General features: G+C 46.2%; 1 protein-coding gene across 4 annotated transcripts in view; it reads left to right on the top strand.

Moving 5' to 3' along the window:
- Positions 1–7,846: 7,846 nt before the first annotated feature.
- FLT1 (fms related receptor tyrosine kinase 1) overlaps positions 7,847–16,227 on the top strand; it is a 196,848-nt gene continuing 188,467 nt past the window's right edge. For 3 of the 4 annotated variants that reach the window (XM_055244574.2, XM_055244575.2, XM_063619208.1), the window contains exon 1: positions 7,847–9,561. In XM_055244574.2, the coding sequence (XP_055100549.2) occupies positions 9,498–9,561 (64 nt within the window). In that variant the 5' untranslated portion in view covers positions 7,847–9,497. The remainder of the gene's footprint in view (positions 9,562–16,227) is intronic. The other variant, XM_055244577.2, reaches the window with a different exon arrangement.

Raw genomic sequence — 16,227 nt, 5'->3', positions numbered from 1 at the left:
CGGGGGGGTGGTTCTTACATAGAGCTAAGGATTTTGTGCTAGGACTTTGGCAGCAGAGGCTGGTGGAGAGAGGAGACGAGCAACTGGACTGGGGCAGGACAGAGAAGTAAGGGAGCAGGGAACAAGACAGCAATGAGCTGCCCTGCAGGAACAGCCACACAATCCAACAGTTACTCAGGGGCAGGGTCCCACAAACGGGCATCTGAGGGCTTCCAGTCCAGAGGATGGGGCTGGCACCCAGAGGCTGGCTTTAACCATCGGGGGACACTTGAAGTCAGACAGGAGGCAGGGTCTCAAACGATGCCTAAGGGGAAGGAAGAAAGGGTTCAGTCTTGAATAAAAAGGCTAGCAAATGTACACGGTGTGCTGGTGCCCATCCAAGGCCCAATCCCATCAGAGACCTGGAATTTGAGGGCAGAAGTATAGCTAACCCATGGGGATAAGTACTGAAGGATTAGTCAGGCAGCAGGCAGGAGGCATATGGCAAACATTACTCACGTAATCATACTTAACACTTATCCAGTGCTTAGTTTGGTCCAGACACTATTATAAATGCTTTTCCGGATTCTTCCTTTAATCCTCACAACAACCCTACTGTTCTATCATCATCCCTGCTTTGGAGATTAAGAGACTAGAGCCCAGAGACATTAGGTGGCTTGCCCAAGGTCAGATATCCTGCAAGAGGCAGAGTCAAGATTCAAACACCCGGCAGGCTGGCCTAGGAGCTGTGCACAGACCCACTTTGGCAGTAGAAGTTCTTTGCCCTCTGCTCTATGTTGCTTTCTGGGTGCAAGTGACCCTGAGCCCAAAGGTGACAATCTTGACCTGAATAAGTTCTGAGCTGACCTGCAGGCAAATCCTGCCTGCCTTTCACTGACTGATGAGATCATCTCACAGGGATCCAGAGAACAGAGCAATGCATCTTTAGGCTCTCTCCTTCTGTGAAGAGGCCAGAAGGCATGGGGATTGTGTCAGGAGAACCTCTCAGCGATAGTCTGAGAAGGTCAAGAGTTACCCCTACATTCTGATTCAGGTGTGGCTGGCCAAGCACATCACCTCGCTGCCTGTTTCCTCAAAGCAAGATCAGGCGATTGGACTAGATCTATAAGGTCCACTTGCACACTAAGATTGTATGATTTTGTGTTTATCTTTACCAATCAACCTGCTGGATTTCTTTCCTTTTCCAATCATGGGGACTTGTGCATAAGTTCTAGAAAAAAATGGCTAATGGTCTTGCAATATTATCTTCCTGTTCCCAAATTGCCTAGAATGCTTGCCAACAAAGCTTGTTTGTTTTGTTTTGTTTTAAAAACATAGTTTTTAAAGTCCTTTTTAATAATGTCATTAGATGATGCAGCATGGGTTTTAATCCTCTCACCCCAAATTTCATTTTCTCTACTTCATGGTCTCCAGCCGTAAGTTTCAAACAAATAACATGGAGAAGAAAAGGGATTTTTAAAGGAATTTATTTAATTTTCAACAAATAAAATGAAAAAGAAAAGTGATTTATTTTCCTCCTCTCCATCATATAGATAGTAATTTTCTGGATTTTTCCTTTTAAAGGGTTTTCCTGTTCTTTTTCTTTAGCTGCATTTTTTATGTGTTTTTGACTTCTCCGTGCTACTTCTTTCTGCAGCACTTTCCATATCAACTGGATTTGTAACACTAGGATTTGTTTCCTCTGTGATTGCTTTACACCTCTTCATGCCTCTTCATCACACTCACACAGAATTTGCTAGAAACTCACAGGGAGGACATGTCTTCCTATCAGTGAAACCAAAGCTCTGGCCAACAGGTTACATTCATTATCCCTCCTTTTCTCTGTAGCCTCAGGCTCAGATCCTGAAATTCACTTTGGACCAATTTCAGACTAGAAAAGAAAATTAACTTTTGCTCTGAAAAAAATTGTAAGCATATACATAAGAGGAAAGAAATGTTCATAAATTATGTATGTTTCAATATTATCAATACATGGCCTATCGTGTTTCATCTTTACTCCTCTTGGATAATTTTTTAAACTGATGCATAGGAAATGTACATATTTTTGTGGTACATGTGAAAATTTAATACATTCATATAATTTGTAAAGATAAAATCAGTGTAATTGGGGTCTTGGATAATTTTGAAGCAAATCAGTCATTTTATCACTTTGTGATTACTTCAGCATGTGAAGAAAGAGAATTTTATTTAAATAATAAACCATTGTTTGGCTGGGTTTCAAATTTTAGCAAGAAAACCCACACTAGTGGTATAGCTGGAGCTTATTTTTATAGATTATTGTTTTTTCAACAGAAAAATCTAAAGCCAATTATGCTACACAATTCTTCCCTCCACAGTAGGTTTCATTGAGCTTGGAGATCGAACTTTCTTACAAATGCCAGGCTTGCCTCTAGGAGGGTGACAGAGCCGTGTTTCTGCAGGCCTGGCTAACTGCTGGGCAGATGGCCTGTGGTCCAGGGCAGAGTGTGGCTGGCTGCTCCGTGACTGCTGCTGCTGCTCATGACAACTGCGTCCAGGAGGAGCCTGGAAGAGACACAGGAAGGAAAGGGCTGGTCTTCCACCGAAGCCGCCAGCAGATCTGCCCTGAGGGCGTGTCTGGAGTTCGGGAACTTTTGAAGAAGGAAGGCTAAAACTGGAGTACTCTGCTAGGCACCCCTCCTTACTCAGAGGTGGAAATTAAACTGCCTAGTCAGAGCCTAGCCATTGCAGAAAACTCAGGCTATCTATCTCAAATATATGTGATTTTTGTCTTATATAGATATAACATATATGTTACATGTAAAATTATAACATATATACGACATGTGAAGTCAGGATATAGCACTACCTGTTGAGTTTCTACTTCCTTAAAATGTTTAGACCTGAGCCGGCCAGGCGCGGTGGCTCACGCCTGTAATCCCAGCACTGTGGGAGGCCGAGGCCGGTGGATCACGAGGTCAGGAGATCGAGACCATCCTGGCTAACATGGTGAGACCCCGTCTCTACTAAAAATACAAAAAATTAGCTGGGCATGGTGGCAACCGCCTGTAGTCCCAGCTACTCGGGAGGCTGAGGCAGGAGAATGACGTGAACCCAGGAAGCGGAGCTTGCAGAGAGCCGAGATCGCGCCACTGCACTCCAGCCTGGGCGACAGAGCGAGACTCTGTCTCAAAAAAAAAAAAATAATAATAATAATGTTTAGACCTGAGCCACACTATCCTGTTGTCTTTTGAAATATTTATTTATTTATTTATTTATTTATTTATTTATTTATTTATTTTTAGAAACAGGGTCTTGCTGTGTTGCCCAGGTTGGGCTTGGATTCCTGGACTCAAGCCATCCTCCCACCCAGGCCTCTCAGGTGGCTGAGACTACAGGCACACGCCACCACGCCCAGCACGCCATCTCTTTAAACTCTGCCTTGGCTCCAGCCTGAAAATAAAGTCAGCTGCTTTCAATTGCCCACTCACCCCAACATGGCTAAAACTAAGTCCTCCTGCCTCCTCTCCAGCCACCTCCCACAACATCCTCATCAGCCAGTGCCTGGCTTCCTTAGGGTCCTCCCGGGAGCCTTGAAGTTCTCCTGGGCTTTTCCCTCTCCCTCACCTCAACCCCAAACTTAATTATCTACATCCCTTCCCTGAACTGCTAACCAGAGCCACCCTGCACCCTCCTCTTCCCCTTATGGTACCAGCCCTATTCTATCGCCTCTCAATAGATTTACTTGTTTCTTCATGAATTTATTTAATAGTTTATTCATTTCCCTCCAGTCTCATTCCCTTGTAACCCACTATTGGCCAGTCTAACCATCCTAAAGCCACCCCTTTCTGTACTGACAGAATGAAACACACATGAGTATCTAGCAAGTGTCCAGGCCTCAACCTTACCTGTGCAAAGTCAGCCTTCCTGTTCCCAACACCGCCACCCCTCACTGGCCTCTCCCACCGTTGACTGGTTTTATTGCCTTCTCTGCCTTTCCAGAATGCCTTCTCTTCTCTGCTGATATAAACTGTTACTACCTTCAAAGCCATTTCCCAATACAGTAACTAATGATTCCTTTTAGCACTCATAACTGTATCTTGCCTTTAATCGCCCTAGAAATGTTTCCTAATATTTCATGGGAGCCTGGCCTTCTCTAATAAGAGTGCAAGATCTTCTAGAGGAATAATTATATCTCCTATGTTACTATTTTCAATCGAATTAGCATGGCATTGCTGAATGAAAGAATACGTTTCCTGGATCATGCACCATGCCATGAGCTGTTTCCTTCGACTGCTCAGCCAGGTCACTGGACTAAGCTGGAAGGGTTTTAAATAAAGCAGGGATATTGATGAGCGTGCATGTACGTGTGTACATCTGACTAAAAACATTCCAGTGTCAAATTAAGATTATTTTGGAATTATTTACAATGCAGAAACTGGAATGTCTAGCAAGAGGATAATAGTTTGAGGCTATTAGCTACAACAGTTATGAAGGCTCTATAGAAACATGGAAAGATAAAAGCCGTCTGTATGGAAAAGGCTCGAATGAAATACACCACAGTGATCACAGTGGCTCTGCTGAGATGATGGAATTATGACTCATCCTCCAGACCTTCCCTTTTTTTAATCTTTCCAAAATGTTATATTTAATGACTATGAGTGTATTAAAAGTAATAAAACAGGAAAAAGAGTAAGGGGAAAAGTCAATGGCTGGCAGTTAAGTGCTGAGATACAACTGACCTTAGGCAAGATGGTAGTGATACTGATTAGAGGACGGTCCTAGAGATTACTCTAATTGGCCACTTTTCCTTTAGGCCTTATTTGCTTCTCTGATTTGCTGTTTCCCCTTCCCCATGCTTCTCTAACTATCCCAGTGTGGTCTTTTTTTTTTTTTTTTCCTTTCAACTTTTCTAGTATGCCTTCGATAAAACCTACCTGTCTTATTTTCTCTTGCTAGGACCATCAATTATTCCTAAATAATGACATGGTAAATGTGAATGAGTTAATATGCAGCCTCCTTTGGTGAACATACAGCTAGAGATAATGACACAAAGGAATAATTTGAGTCCTTCCTTGGTTTATTCAACCTCCACAGATCTCTACTTTCATCTTTCCATTCATTCATTCATTCCTTCACTCACTCAACTTTGTCCTCGTCAGTGATTTTGATGATGACCCAGAAGGCACGTTTACCATATTTGTGGATCATTTGAAGCAGGAGCTATAGAAAGTCCACAGGATGGCAGAATCAGAGACCAGAAAGACTTCGATGTGCCAGAAAGACAGACTAAAACAAACAAGAGGCTTAAACAACAAGCCCAGGGCCTGCAGCCTGAGTCAACCCAAGCGGCGGCTGCACAAGGGCAGCCAGATAGCAGCTCTCATGAGAAAGCCTTGGGGCTTTAACCAAGAGTAAGTTCCGGAAGAGTCCAAGGTATGAAGGCGCTGACAGAAAAGGCTCCTTTGATCTTAGGTCCCAGAACAGAAGCAAGTTCTCTCTGTAGTAGCCCCTGGGAGTAGCAGGAGGAGAATTCCAAGTAAAGCCAATGGCAATCTTATAAACAGCAGCAGCGCCAACCCATGTCAGGGAGAAGGTAGTCAGGAGCAGATGGGAACATGAGTAGCAGGAACAGGAGGAGCTAGGGAGCCCAGGCCAGTGGCCCCAGAGGTGCCACCAGGGCAGTGCTGCCCTGCTCTCGGTGGCACTGGCCTCATCTCCAGGAGGGGGCTGTTCCCTGTGCTTGCTTCTCCACGCTACTCTTCCCACCTGAACGATTTTCCTTCCTTGCTCCCACTGGGCCTTCCCACAGGCTTTTCTCTCTGCCTGAAAGAAAAACTACCTCTAGGAGGAGGAAAGTGATAATTGTGCTGCATTTTCAATCCTAAGCGTGTCACCTGCAGGGACACTGATATGCTGCAGACTTCTAATCAGAGCTGGATGGAATTTCTGGAGCATGTCAGCTGAAGAGTGACCAAAGGGACGTGGATGTTGAGGCTGGAGACAAGATGCCCACGGCACAGGAGGTGTTTTTAAGTGTTCAATAAATTTTCATGCGGAGGTATCGGAGCATTGAAGAGGAACTCCACAAATTGACTCGGTAGATGAGTTGAATGGCTTTTAAACCCAGTACCAGATGTTTAAGTTCTTTGAAAATGGTGGCATTTCAGCCACAGTGGTAGCTTCCCATAGCAAGACTTTTTGAGCCAATGAGGTCATCAGCATCTGATAAGTAAAATCATACATGTGCCTGCCTGGTGAACTCCGCAGAACTTCTTAGCAGAGATTTGGGAGTGCGTGCTTTTTAGACCAAGGAGCCTGAACTGTCCAGAGGATATGTACCGTGAAGCTTTTTAAAATATAACACAGAAGGGTTTTATGAGATCATTTGGTTCTTGTATTCAACCATACATATTTGCATTACGTAGAGTATACCCATAGAGTGTATTGTTCCTTTTGTATCAAGCTACCTAACCCAAGTGGGAAAGAAATTCCTGACTGATCCTCAGTGACTAGCTCATCAGCTCCACGCTTGGTCTTTGGAGGAAGGTGAGAGCCTGGGCTCCCTCCTGTCTCTCACACTGGTGCTCCAGCACTCTTATTCAGTCTCGAATATTAAAGCTGATGGATTTAGCAACAGTGTGCTTCTGAATAGGGGTGAGAAAGAAACCTCAAGAGAATGTTTGTAGCTGATAACAAGAGAGAGTGTCTGGTTTTGCTAACCAAACAGGAGATGAAATGTTCTTTTGTATGTGAGCAGGAAGCAAGCAGATTGTCTACTTCAATGGCTTTTTATACCCACCAGGCGTGTTGAATTCGATCTTCTCCATCAGTATTATCTATAAAACCTCTTTCATTAGTGATTTCGTTAGGAGAGTGCTATAGCCCGTTCTCATTCAAAGGTATTATCTCTTTTGGGGAGAGGATTGGGAGCTATACCTTTATTCCCCATATCTAAGCTAAAATTTGTAGCATTTTTGAGTTCTTTGTGAGAACGCTAATGCAACTAACAAAGAAGTCATAGTCAATAAATTGCTGACTCTAATTAAAAGCAACTTTTCAAAACAGTAGTTGGGAAATGTGGAAGCCCACCCTTACTGCAGCATAGTTTTAATATAAATCTTAGGTTCGAATGTGACTTTATTAACCTTAAATAATTGAGCAACATGTTAATATCATTGATTAGCATCTTAGATTATAAAGATTGTTTCAGCTGTCCATCAAATACCTGTTCTGGCTTTACAGACACAATGTAGATTCATTGCTGGCAGCAGGTTTGGAAAGTGTTGTCTCTTTATGAGTTAAAAATATCAAAATGGCATTTGAAAAAATGTATTAGCAAATAAAACCTTTGTACATGGTACTATGGACCACTTTCTCCTAGAGTCAAGTGTGTGTCTCTCCTGAGAAGCCCTCCTTGGGTTTTCCCTGCCAGTAAATTTGCCTTTTCTTCTCTGAGCTGATAGAGGACTAAACACCCCTCCAGCACTGGAATGCTGGTCCTGCATTGCAGCCTCTTCAAGTGTTCACCTTCTTATCACAGTCCAAGCCCTTTAGAAGGCAAAGATGGTGGCTCTCCATCAGTGTTTTCAGCCCTAACCCAATGCCTGGCCCCTGTTGAATGCTGCAGAAGGACAATGCTGACAGCTTCTCCTTGAAAGAGGGTGTGGGAGTGACAAGCAGCTCTCGGGTGAGACCGACAGACACTGTGGCTCTGCACATATGTCCCAGGCTGTGTTCTGGGCTGGGGGACCAGCAAGAAGAAGGATCGGCTGTCGGCTTCCAGCTGTTCTGCGGGATGATGCTGTGGGTTTTAGAGGACGCAGGGGTGCAGGAGGCAGAGAAAGGCGCTAGGGAGAGTGGTGAGGAGAACTGGAAAAATAGAAAGGGCTGGTGAAGCCAGCAGGCAAGCAATGACTCCGGCAGTCTTCCTTGCCTCTGAACCAGAAGGGATCCAGGGAGAGTTAGTGGCTCAGGTCCTGCGGCTCCAGGTGCCCAGACGTGCATTTCCTGTGTGGAGTGGCCGAGGCCTCTCCTTGGTGTGCAGCCCAGAAATGTGGCAACTTTGGGTTACCCAACCTTCCCAGGCGGGGAGTAGTCCAGTCCTTCAGGAAGAGTCGCTGGCTCCGTTCAAGAGCCATCACAGTCCCTTGTATTATGTCCCTCTGACGGGTTCCAATAGGACTATTTTTCAAATCTGCGGTATTTACGGAGACAAGACTGGGCTGCTCCGTGCAGCCCAGGACGACTTCAGCCTTTGAGGTAATGGAGACATAATTGAGGAACAACGTGGAATTAGTGTCATAGCAAATGATCTAGGGCCTCAAGTTAATTTCACCCGGTTGTGGTCAGAGTCACTCATCTTGAGTAGCAAGCTGCCACCAGAAAGATTTCTTTTTCGAGCATTTAGGAAATAAAGTTCAAGTGCCCTGCGTTTCCAAGTTGCAGGAGCACTTTCACGCCTCAGCTTTTTAAAGGTATCATAATGTTATTCCTTGTTTTGCTTCTAGGAAGCAGAAGATTGAGGAAATGACTTGGGCGGGTGCATCAATGCGGCCGAAAAAGACACGGACGCGCTCCCCTGGGACCTGAGCTGGTTCGCAGTCTTCCCAAAGGTGCCAGGCAAGCGTCAGTTCCCCTCAGGCGCTCCAGGTTCAGTGCCTTGTGCGGAGGGTCTCTGGTGCCTTCCTAGACTTCTCAGGACAATCTGACGGGGTCAGGAGCGGCGGGACAGCGCGGGAAGAGCAGGCAAGGGGAGACAGCTGGACTGCGCCTCAGTCCTCCGTGCCAAGAACACCGTCGCGGAGGCGCGGCCAGCTTCCCTTGGATCGGACTTTCCGCCCCTAGGGCCGGGCGGCGGAGCTTCAGCCTTGTCCCTTCCCCAGTTTCGGGCGGCCCCCAGAGCTGAGTAAGCCGGGTGGAGGGAGTCTGCAAGGATTTCCTGAGCGCGATGGGCAGGAGGAGGGGCAAGAGCAAGAGGGCGCGGAGCAAAGACCCTGAACCTGCCGGGGCCGTGCTCCCAGGCCCGCGTCGCCAGCACCTCCTCACGCGCGCTCGGCCCCGGGCCACCCGCCCTCGTCGGCCCCCGCCCCTCTCCGTAGCCGCAGGGAAGCGAGCCTGGGAGGAAGAAGAGGGTAGGTGGGGAGGCGGATGAGGGGTGGGGGACCCCTTGACGTCACCAGAAGGAGGTGCCGGGGTAGGAAGTGGGCTGGGGAAAGGTTATAAATCGCCCCCGCCCTCGGCTCCTCTTCATCGAGGTCCGCGGGAGGCTCGGAGCACGCCAGGCGGACACTCCTCTCGGCTCCTCCCCGGCAGCAGCGGCGGCTCGGAGCGGGCTCCGGGGCTCGGGTGCAGCGGCCAGCGGGCGCCTGGCGGCGAGGATTACCCGGGGAAGTGGTTGTCTCCTGGCTGGAGCCGCGAGACGGGCGCTCAGGGCGCGGGGCCGGCGGCGGCGGAGAACGAGAGGACGGACTCTGGCGGCCGGGTCGTTGGCCGCGGGGAGCGCGGGCACCCGGCGAGCAGGCCGCGTCGCGCTCACCATGGTCAGCTGCTGGGACACCGGGGTCCTGCTGTGCGCGCTGCTCAGCTGTCTGCTTTTCACAGGTGAGGCGCGGCTGGGGGCCCGGGCCTGAGGCGGGCTGCGATGGGGCGGCCGGAGGGCAGAGCCTCCGAGGCCAGGGCGGGGTGCACGCGGGGAGACTAGGCTGCAGCCCGGAGAAGCTGGCTACGGCGAGAACCTGGGACACTAGTTGCAGCGGGCACGCTTGGGGCCGCTGCGCCCTTTCTCCGAGGGAGTGCCTCCAGGAGTGGCTGCCCTGGACCCGCGAGCATCAGCGCTCAGACCGGGTCCGCGCTGGGGCTGTCCGTTTGCGACAGGATCGCTGATCCCTTATCCAGCTGTCGGGTTGGGGTCTCACTGCCGAGGCCCTGGGCACTAGGAGCAGCACGCACCCGGACCTGCCTGGCACCCAGAGCCCGCTCCCAGGGGGCCTGGCGCAGATACGCAGGGTCCGCCGGAGCCGGGAGCAGAGGCTCCTGAAAGGCTGCCAGGCTGCCCGGGGCTGGGCTGAGGCCGGGACGTTGGTGATATTGGGCACTGGCCGCGACCTAGCGCCACGAGAGTGTAGGAGGGGAGCCGATTTGGAGGGGACGCGTGCCTGCGGGGAGCCGGAGGATCTCAGGAGAGGGCCAGCGCCGGCATCCCATGACCCGCTTCGGTCCCCGAGCTGGACTGTCCCGGGGAACGCTCGGCTAGCGCCCGCTCCTCCTCGCCGCTCGCGGACCGCGGGGCCCCAGTGCGCTGGGCTCAGCCACACGGGTGGGGCCTCTGCCGGGAGCAGGCGGGGTGCGCGGTCCAGCCCGTGTCGCCGACATCAGTGACCCTGACCGATGAGGGCAGCCCAGGGCCCAAATACCCTTAAGTTACTGACTTACAAGGCTAGCCTTTAAAATCCGAGCGAAGAGAGGGCGGGCGATTTTGACCAAACGATGCGGTTTGAGGAATCGATGAGGTCCGCCCGCCACGGAAGTCAGCCTTCGCTGGGCGTTTGGGAGACGGGCGGTGGAACCGTCAGGGGCCGGGGATTTTACCAGCAGTTAGACCGCCGACATCGAGGGGTCAAAGCCCCGAGGAACTTGAGGGTTCGGACTCGCAGTCTCTGCTCAGTGGGGCTGAGTGGCGGAGACTTGTGCCTCGTTCCCCTGGGCGCAGAGAGCCAGATTTCGGAGCGCCTTTCTTTTAAGCATCGTGGAGAAAAGGTAAAATATGAAATAAAATATAGTAGTATAAAGTAAGTCATTGCAATGATTCCCGGGAAGAAAAGTCAGTAGGATGGAGCATATTAGAACAACAACAACAACAACAACAAAAGCTTGTTAAACCCAAAAAGCAGTAATAATTAAATATTCTTTCTCAGTGGGAAGACTAACTAGACCGTCAGTTTCCAAGTAACAAGTAATAGTTCCAATTAGATTGGTGAAACTACTAAACCCGGAGACAGGGCGAAGTGGTAACTTCTGAGAACTCGCTGTAGGTTGGGAAAGGTGCTAACATAACTATATTAAATAAAATGTTGTATCTTCTATTTCACAAATACATTTTTTGTTTTGAAAAGTCACTTGTATTAAAATATAATTGCTTAGAGAATTTAAATACCTCACTCGACTATTATGTAAAGATAAATCTAGGTAAATTACATGAATCTAAAATTACGGAGGGAAAAGTACGTGATTTATTAGATTTTCTGCTTCACATAGATATATCTTTATTTCAAAAACATGCTGACTTTGGTGAAGCATCGTTTTCTTTGTAATTGGAAGCATCTTAGATCGGTGGAAACTTTACAGAAGCATGAGTGGGATCCTCTTGTGATTTTTCTTAGATTATAATTTACTTAAATGGGGCGGCAGTTTTGGAACTCTGAATTTCTTTTTTTAATTTGCACTTTTTTGGGAAGAAAGGACTAACGTTGGCAAGCTGAGAACCTCTTTACCTGACAGTTAACAGAACACTCTGTTAGCTCATGTTAGCTCAGTCTGCATCATGGGTGCTTTTGAAAACCCATAGTTTCTCTATCTGGTTAACAAGCAACTCACAGTAAACAATCAGCTACTGCCTACTTTACAAACCGCATCAGGGCTTTCATGCTCAACTGAGAGGCTGCATATCTGGGAAGCAATGTCTAGTAAGAAGCCACGGTTCCCCACTGCAGAGTTCTCTTGCATGATTATGAACCTGGGTCTGCCTTTCTTCAGGTACTATGTAATCTTTGAATACTTATTAGCTATTAATATTGTGTGTGTGTGCATGCCTGGTGTGCACATGCATTGAGAGGTAAAATAACCAGAGGCTCAGTAATACAAAAAGATAATGCCTTTCCCCTCTAAAGAGTTTATTTACCTCTTCCAGACCTTCTGGGAAATAAAAAGATGCCAATAATTCAGATACTTTCAAGTCCTCTCTATTGCTCTTTCTCTATAAAGGATACCAGTACTGTTTCTCCAGCTCTGAGTCTCATTTCTTACTTTTAAGGTATCACAACCTGGATGAAAGCTACAGATCTTTTTCTTTGCCCTCATTTTTCTTGAGTTCTTGAACAGCTAACATTTACAATTTACTATAACTAAGTGGAAATACTGAAATTGTGAATTTTGTGAAGGAAGTCCACATTAATAATATTAAATCAAAGTGTACATGAAAATACCTATTTCAAACTGAATATAATAAATCTCTTATAATAAAGTTAATTTTTGTAACAATTTTTGTTGTTTTCTCCAAGGTTTTATGAAGCTGCACTTTTTTTGGTCTAAATTGCATATTCAAAATATTAATTATTTAGGAGATTTGGCAGCCTACAGTTTTCCAACTGAAGCACGATGTTACAAATGAACTGTAGGTGACTACTTACTCCAGTTCCTCAAATATTTTTACTTAATATTTTAGCACTTTGTTACTTTTTTTAATTTCCCTGTTGGACATTCTATAATAGGCTATCTGGTTTCTTTTTCTAATGATCACCAAGTGGGTACTTTATTTTCATGTGTAAAATGAAGACGTTAGTATAGGTGGTTGATTTCTAAGGCCGTTTTCTGACTCCAAAATTCAATGAATGATTCCAAGAAATGGCCTGAACACCATGTCTGTCTTTCTCTTTTCTCTTCCCCACCTTATTCATATTTGTATACAGAGTGGATGAGAAACCGTATGATGCTGGGGCTGTTAGGATGAACTGGGTTTCCCCTGCTAATCACATTAAACTTTCTTTTTCTTTAGTAGTAGGTACCTAAACAGCCAGTCAATTTGGCCTTGAGTAGGCTGTTTTGGAAGAGAAGGGCTGGTAGAGGATGCCTGAGCCAGCAGTCATCTTTATCTTGGGCTTTTTTCACTAGCAGAATGTATAACTCTATAAAGTAGATGCTCCCTCAAAACTCTAGTTGCAGTAACTCTTCTAAGGGTAGCAGTCATTTTAAACCCCTATTTATTTCTTGAATTTTTGAAACTAACACTTATTTGATTAAAAAACGTGGTTTTATTCTTTTAAAAAAATTCCAGATTTTAACAGGGATACTAAACCCCTTATTTAAAATTGAGCCTACTTTACATGACTTTTAAGAAACAAACCAAGTAATTACTTTGTTCTTTCCAAAAATGATCGAGACATTTCTAAGTCTACTTCAAATTTATTTAATATGGAAGTTGAAAGTGATGTGTTACAAAAAAATGGTTTTATATTGACCAAAATAATGTAATGTCTTTGAGGAAGATTATGCAGCCTATTGAGATGTACACAGCAGAGTTATAGCTTATATTTGACCTGGCTTGGGCAGTTGGGCAAGACAAGAACAAATAACAGAGTAAGTAGCTTCTGTAGTGCTTTAAACTGATATGTGTATGTGGGTGGGGATAAAAATGGAGAAAAAGTGAGAGAAGCTATCTTGGCACATGAATGTTAAATGTGAAGCCTGCTGGTGTTAGTAGAGGCCAGGTATGTCTAGCTCTTGGTTTGGATCTCACAGTTAGGAGTGTGTTAGGTATCAAGTAAATATCATCATTTTTCAGTGCATTTGTCATTGCAGGTAGGGGAGGAAGGGCATTTGAAATCATACCAGACTTTTTTTAAGTAAAAATATATTACTGTGAGTAGTTAAAAGCATAGACCATCTGTGGCATTTGGTTTAAGCAATTTGGTAGAACCGAACAGTCCATTCTGCTCTACTGGCCTTCGTTTACAGGAGAGGCTTGTAAGAAATGACAAGATCTCCTGCCAAATGCTTTCCAGGATCACTGGTGCTTCCTCGCACTTTTGGGTGCTGTGGAAATTGCATGCTGCTGATTAAATTGCTGGATTTTATACCAGATTGAGGGAGGGGAAGGAAATTGGAGGAATGGGGTATTTGAGGGAGGGCTTGAAAAGAAAGCCTCTGACTTAGCTCACGGGGCTGCAGGGGGGTTCATTAAGGAAACAGTTGCATTGAGTCTGCTGAAGATAGTGGACTAGATTTCCTGCATTGCCGCTGGGGCGGATGTGGGGAGATGTCAAGAATTCCTGGGGATTTCCCATCCGTCTTGGTAAAGCTGGATGCCTGAAAGCCGTTTCTGATTGCTGCTCCTTTCCTCAATTTTGAGCTCTTTGAGGGACTTGATCTTGTCTCACAGACACCCACACACATTGTAAGAGCTAGATGGAACCTCATTGACCCAATCTACTCATGCCAGAGATAAGAAAACTGGCCCAGAGGAGGCCAGTGCTGTTTTTCAAGGTCAACAGCTGGCTAGCGGCAGGCCCAGGAACAGAACCTGATGTTCCTGCTACAGACAACATCTCTTCTTCACTGGTGTATTTCCTCTTCCCCAAACGGAAGACAGATGTTCAAATATTTATTGACTAACATTATTACAGTGCTAAAATTTCTTTTGAAATGACATCTTTTTAATATGAAGTTTTCTTCTATTTTCTTAAAGCGCATAAGGGATTTAAACTAAGAATCAAAATGATGGCTGCTTAGTAGCATGCCAAGAGATTTGATGAGAAGATTAACTTTCCTTACGAGCACTTGGGATCCTTTTTCTGAACAGCTGTGGCTTACATACTTGTGGCTTATGGTACTAGCTTTGTCTTTCGCCACTTCTCTCCACACACACACTGGGTTCCAGCTACACAAACTCTACCCTAGTCAAACAAATTACTCCGCCTTCTTCAGAGGCGCCTTCACTTTCATCACTGTGTTCATGCTGCTCGTCTGCCTGCAAGACCTTTTCCCTCCCTCTGTCTCCTCCTCCCCTACTTGCAAGATCCAGCCCAGTAATCACCATCTCTGGCAGCCCCTCCTTGTAGCTCCCAGACAGCACTTGCCATTTCTTCTGCTCTCCTGTAGCCCTGGGGTGTACTCCTCCTTCAGTAATTCTCACTTTGCATTAGGATTTTATGTGTCTGTGTCCTTTCTCTTTGGGAGAGACCCCATGTCTTAGCTGTCCTTAGACCGCTGGCACCTAATATAAGGCCTTGTACAGAGACTCTCGGTAAGTGTTGGAATGAATGAGTAAATGAATGAATACGTAGCCACACTATCATTTCGAAGAAGCAATCTCAGATACAAATTTATTCCATGAGTTTATTCCACAGTATAGTAATATGCTCCTGCCTGTTCATTTGGCCTCATTTACAAGGGATTACTTAAAGTAACTGTTCTCAACAGATAATATTTGTCCTCTTCAGTGAGCGATTGAGATGTATGAGATCAGCTATGATTTTCAACTCTTTGAGAAACTATCTCGTGTCTTCCCCTCCTGTGTGGGCACAATGCTTCACTGGGGCCTGTGAGCCACCAAAGCCAGGCTCTGGCCACTGCAGAAGTCCTGTCTTAGCCTCTGTTGGTGAGGTGCTAAGCACTTCAGCCTTTGCTTACAGTGTGTTATACAATTTTTAGAGAGAACAGAGTCCTCAAATTTTAGGGTTTGACTTTCTTGCCCTCTCTTAGACTCAAACCCAAGTCCTTGGGTGCTGGGCTGAGATGGCATACCTGAACGACAGAGGTCTGGCCACAGTCAGAATCAACTCTGTTTTAATAGGGGCCTTGGCTATAGGACCACACTGGTCTGTCTAACTTCCTCTTTCTTTAGGATGAGGTTTCCTCAACCCTTCATATAAATGGGTTCCTGGCAGGACTACCCTGCTAGGTGCAAGACATGTTCTTAAAAATTGGAATCCCATGGCTTGGGCTCAAGCTGGTGCCTCCCTATCCTCACCCCCATCCCGGCCCACACTGCACATTCCCACATCATACTCCAAAACATGCTTCTCTCTGTGTGCTCCGAGGTCCAGCAACATCAGCATCCCCTGGGAACTTGATGACTCAGCGCCTATACTTTAATAAAATCCCCATGTGTTTTTTGTTTGTTTGTTTTTTCATTAAAAATTGAGAAGCATTGATTTTAGTGAAGGATCCAAAGTCAGGTCTGGTGTCAGGGTCCATTTCCTTTTTTTTTTTTTTTTTTTTTTTGAGACGGAGTCTCGCTCTGTCACCCAGGCTGGAGTGCAGTGGTGTAATCCTGGCTCACTGCCACCTCCACCTCCCAGGTTCAAATGATTCTTGTGCCTCAGCCTCCCAAGTAGCTGGGATTACAGGCATGTACCATCATGCTCAGCTAATTTTTTTGTATTTTTTGTAGAGACAGGGTTTTGCCATATTGGCCAGGCTGGTCTTGAACTCATGGCCTCAGGTGATCCACCCGCCTCGATCTCCCAAAGTGCTGAGATTACAGGCGTGAGC

The sequence above is a fragment of the Symphalangus syndactylus genome, chromosome 15 (genome assembly GCF_028878055.3).
Source record: "Symphalangus syndactylus isolate Jambi chromosome 15, NHGRI_mSymSyn1-v2.1_pri, whole genome shotgun sequence".
Classification (NCBI taxonomy): domain Eukaryota; kingdom Metazoa; phylum Chordata; class Mammalia; order Primates; family Hylobatidae; genus Symphalangus; species Symphalangus syndactylus.
Note: the sequence above shows the minus strand (reverse complement) of the source record. Positions and strands in the feature narration are given on the sequence as shown.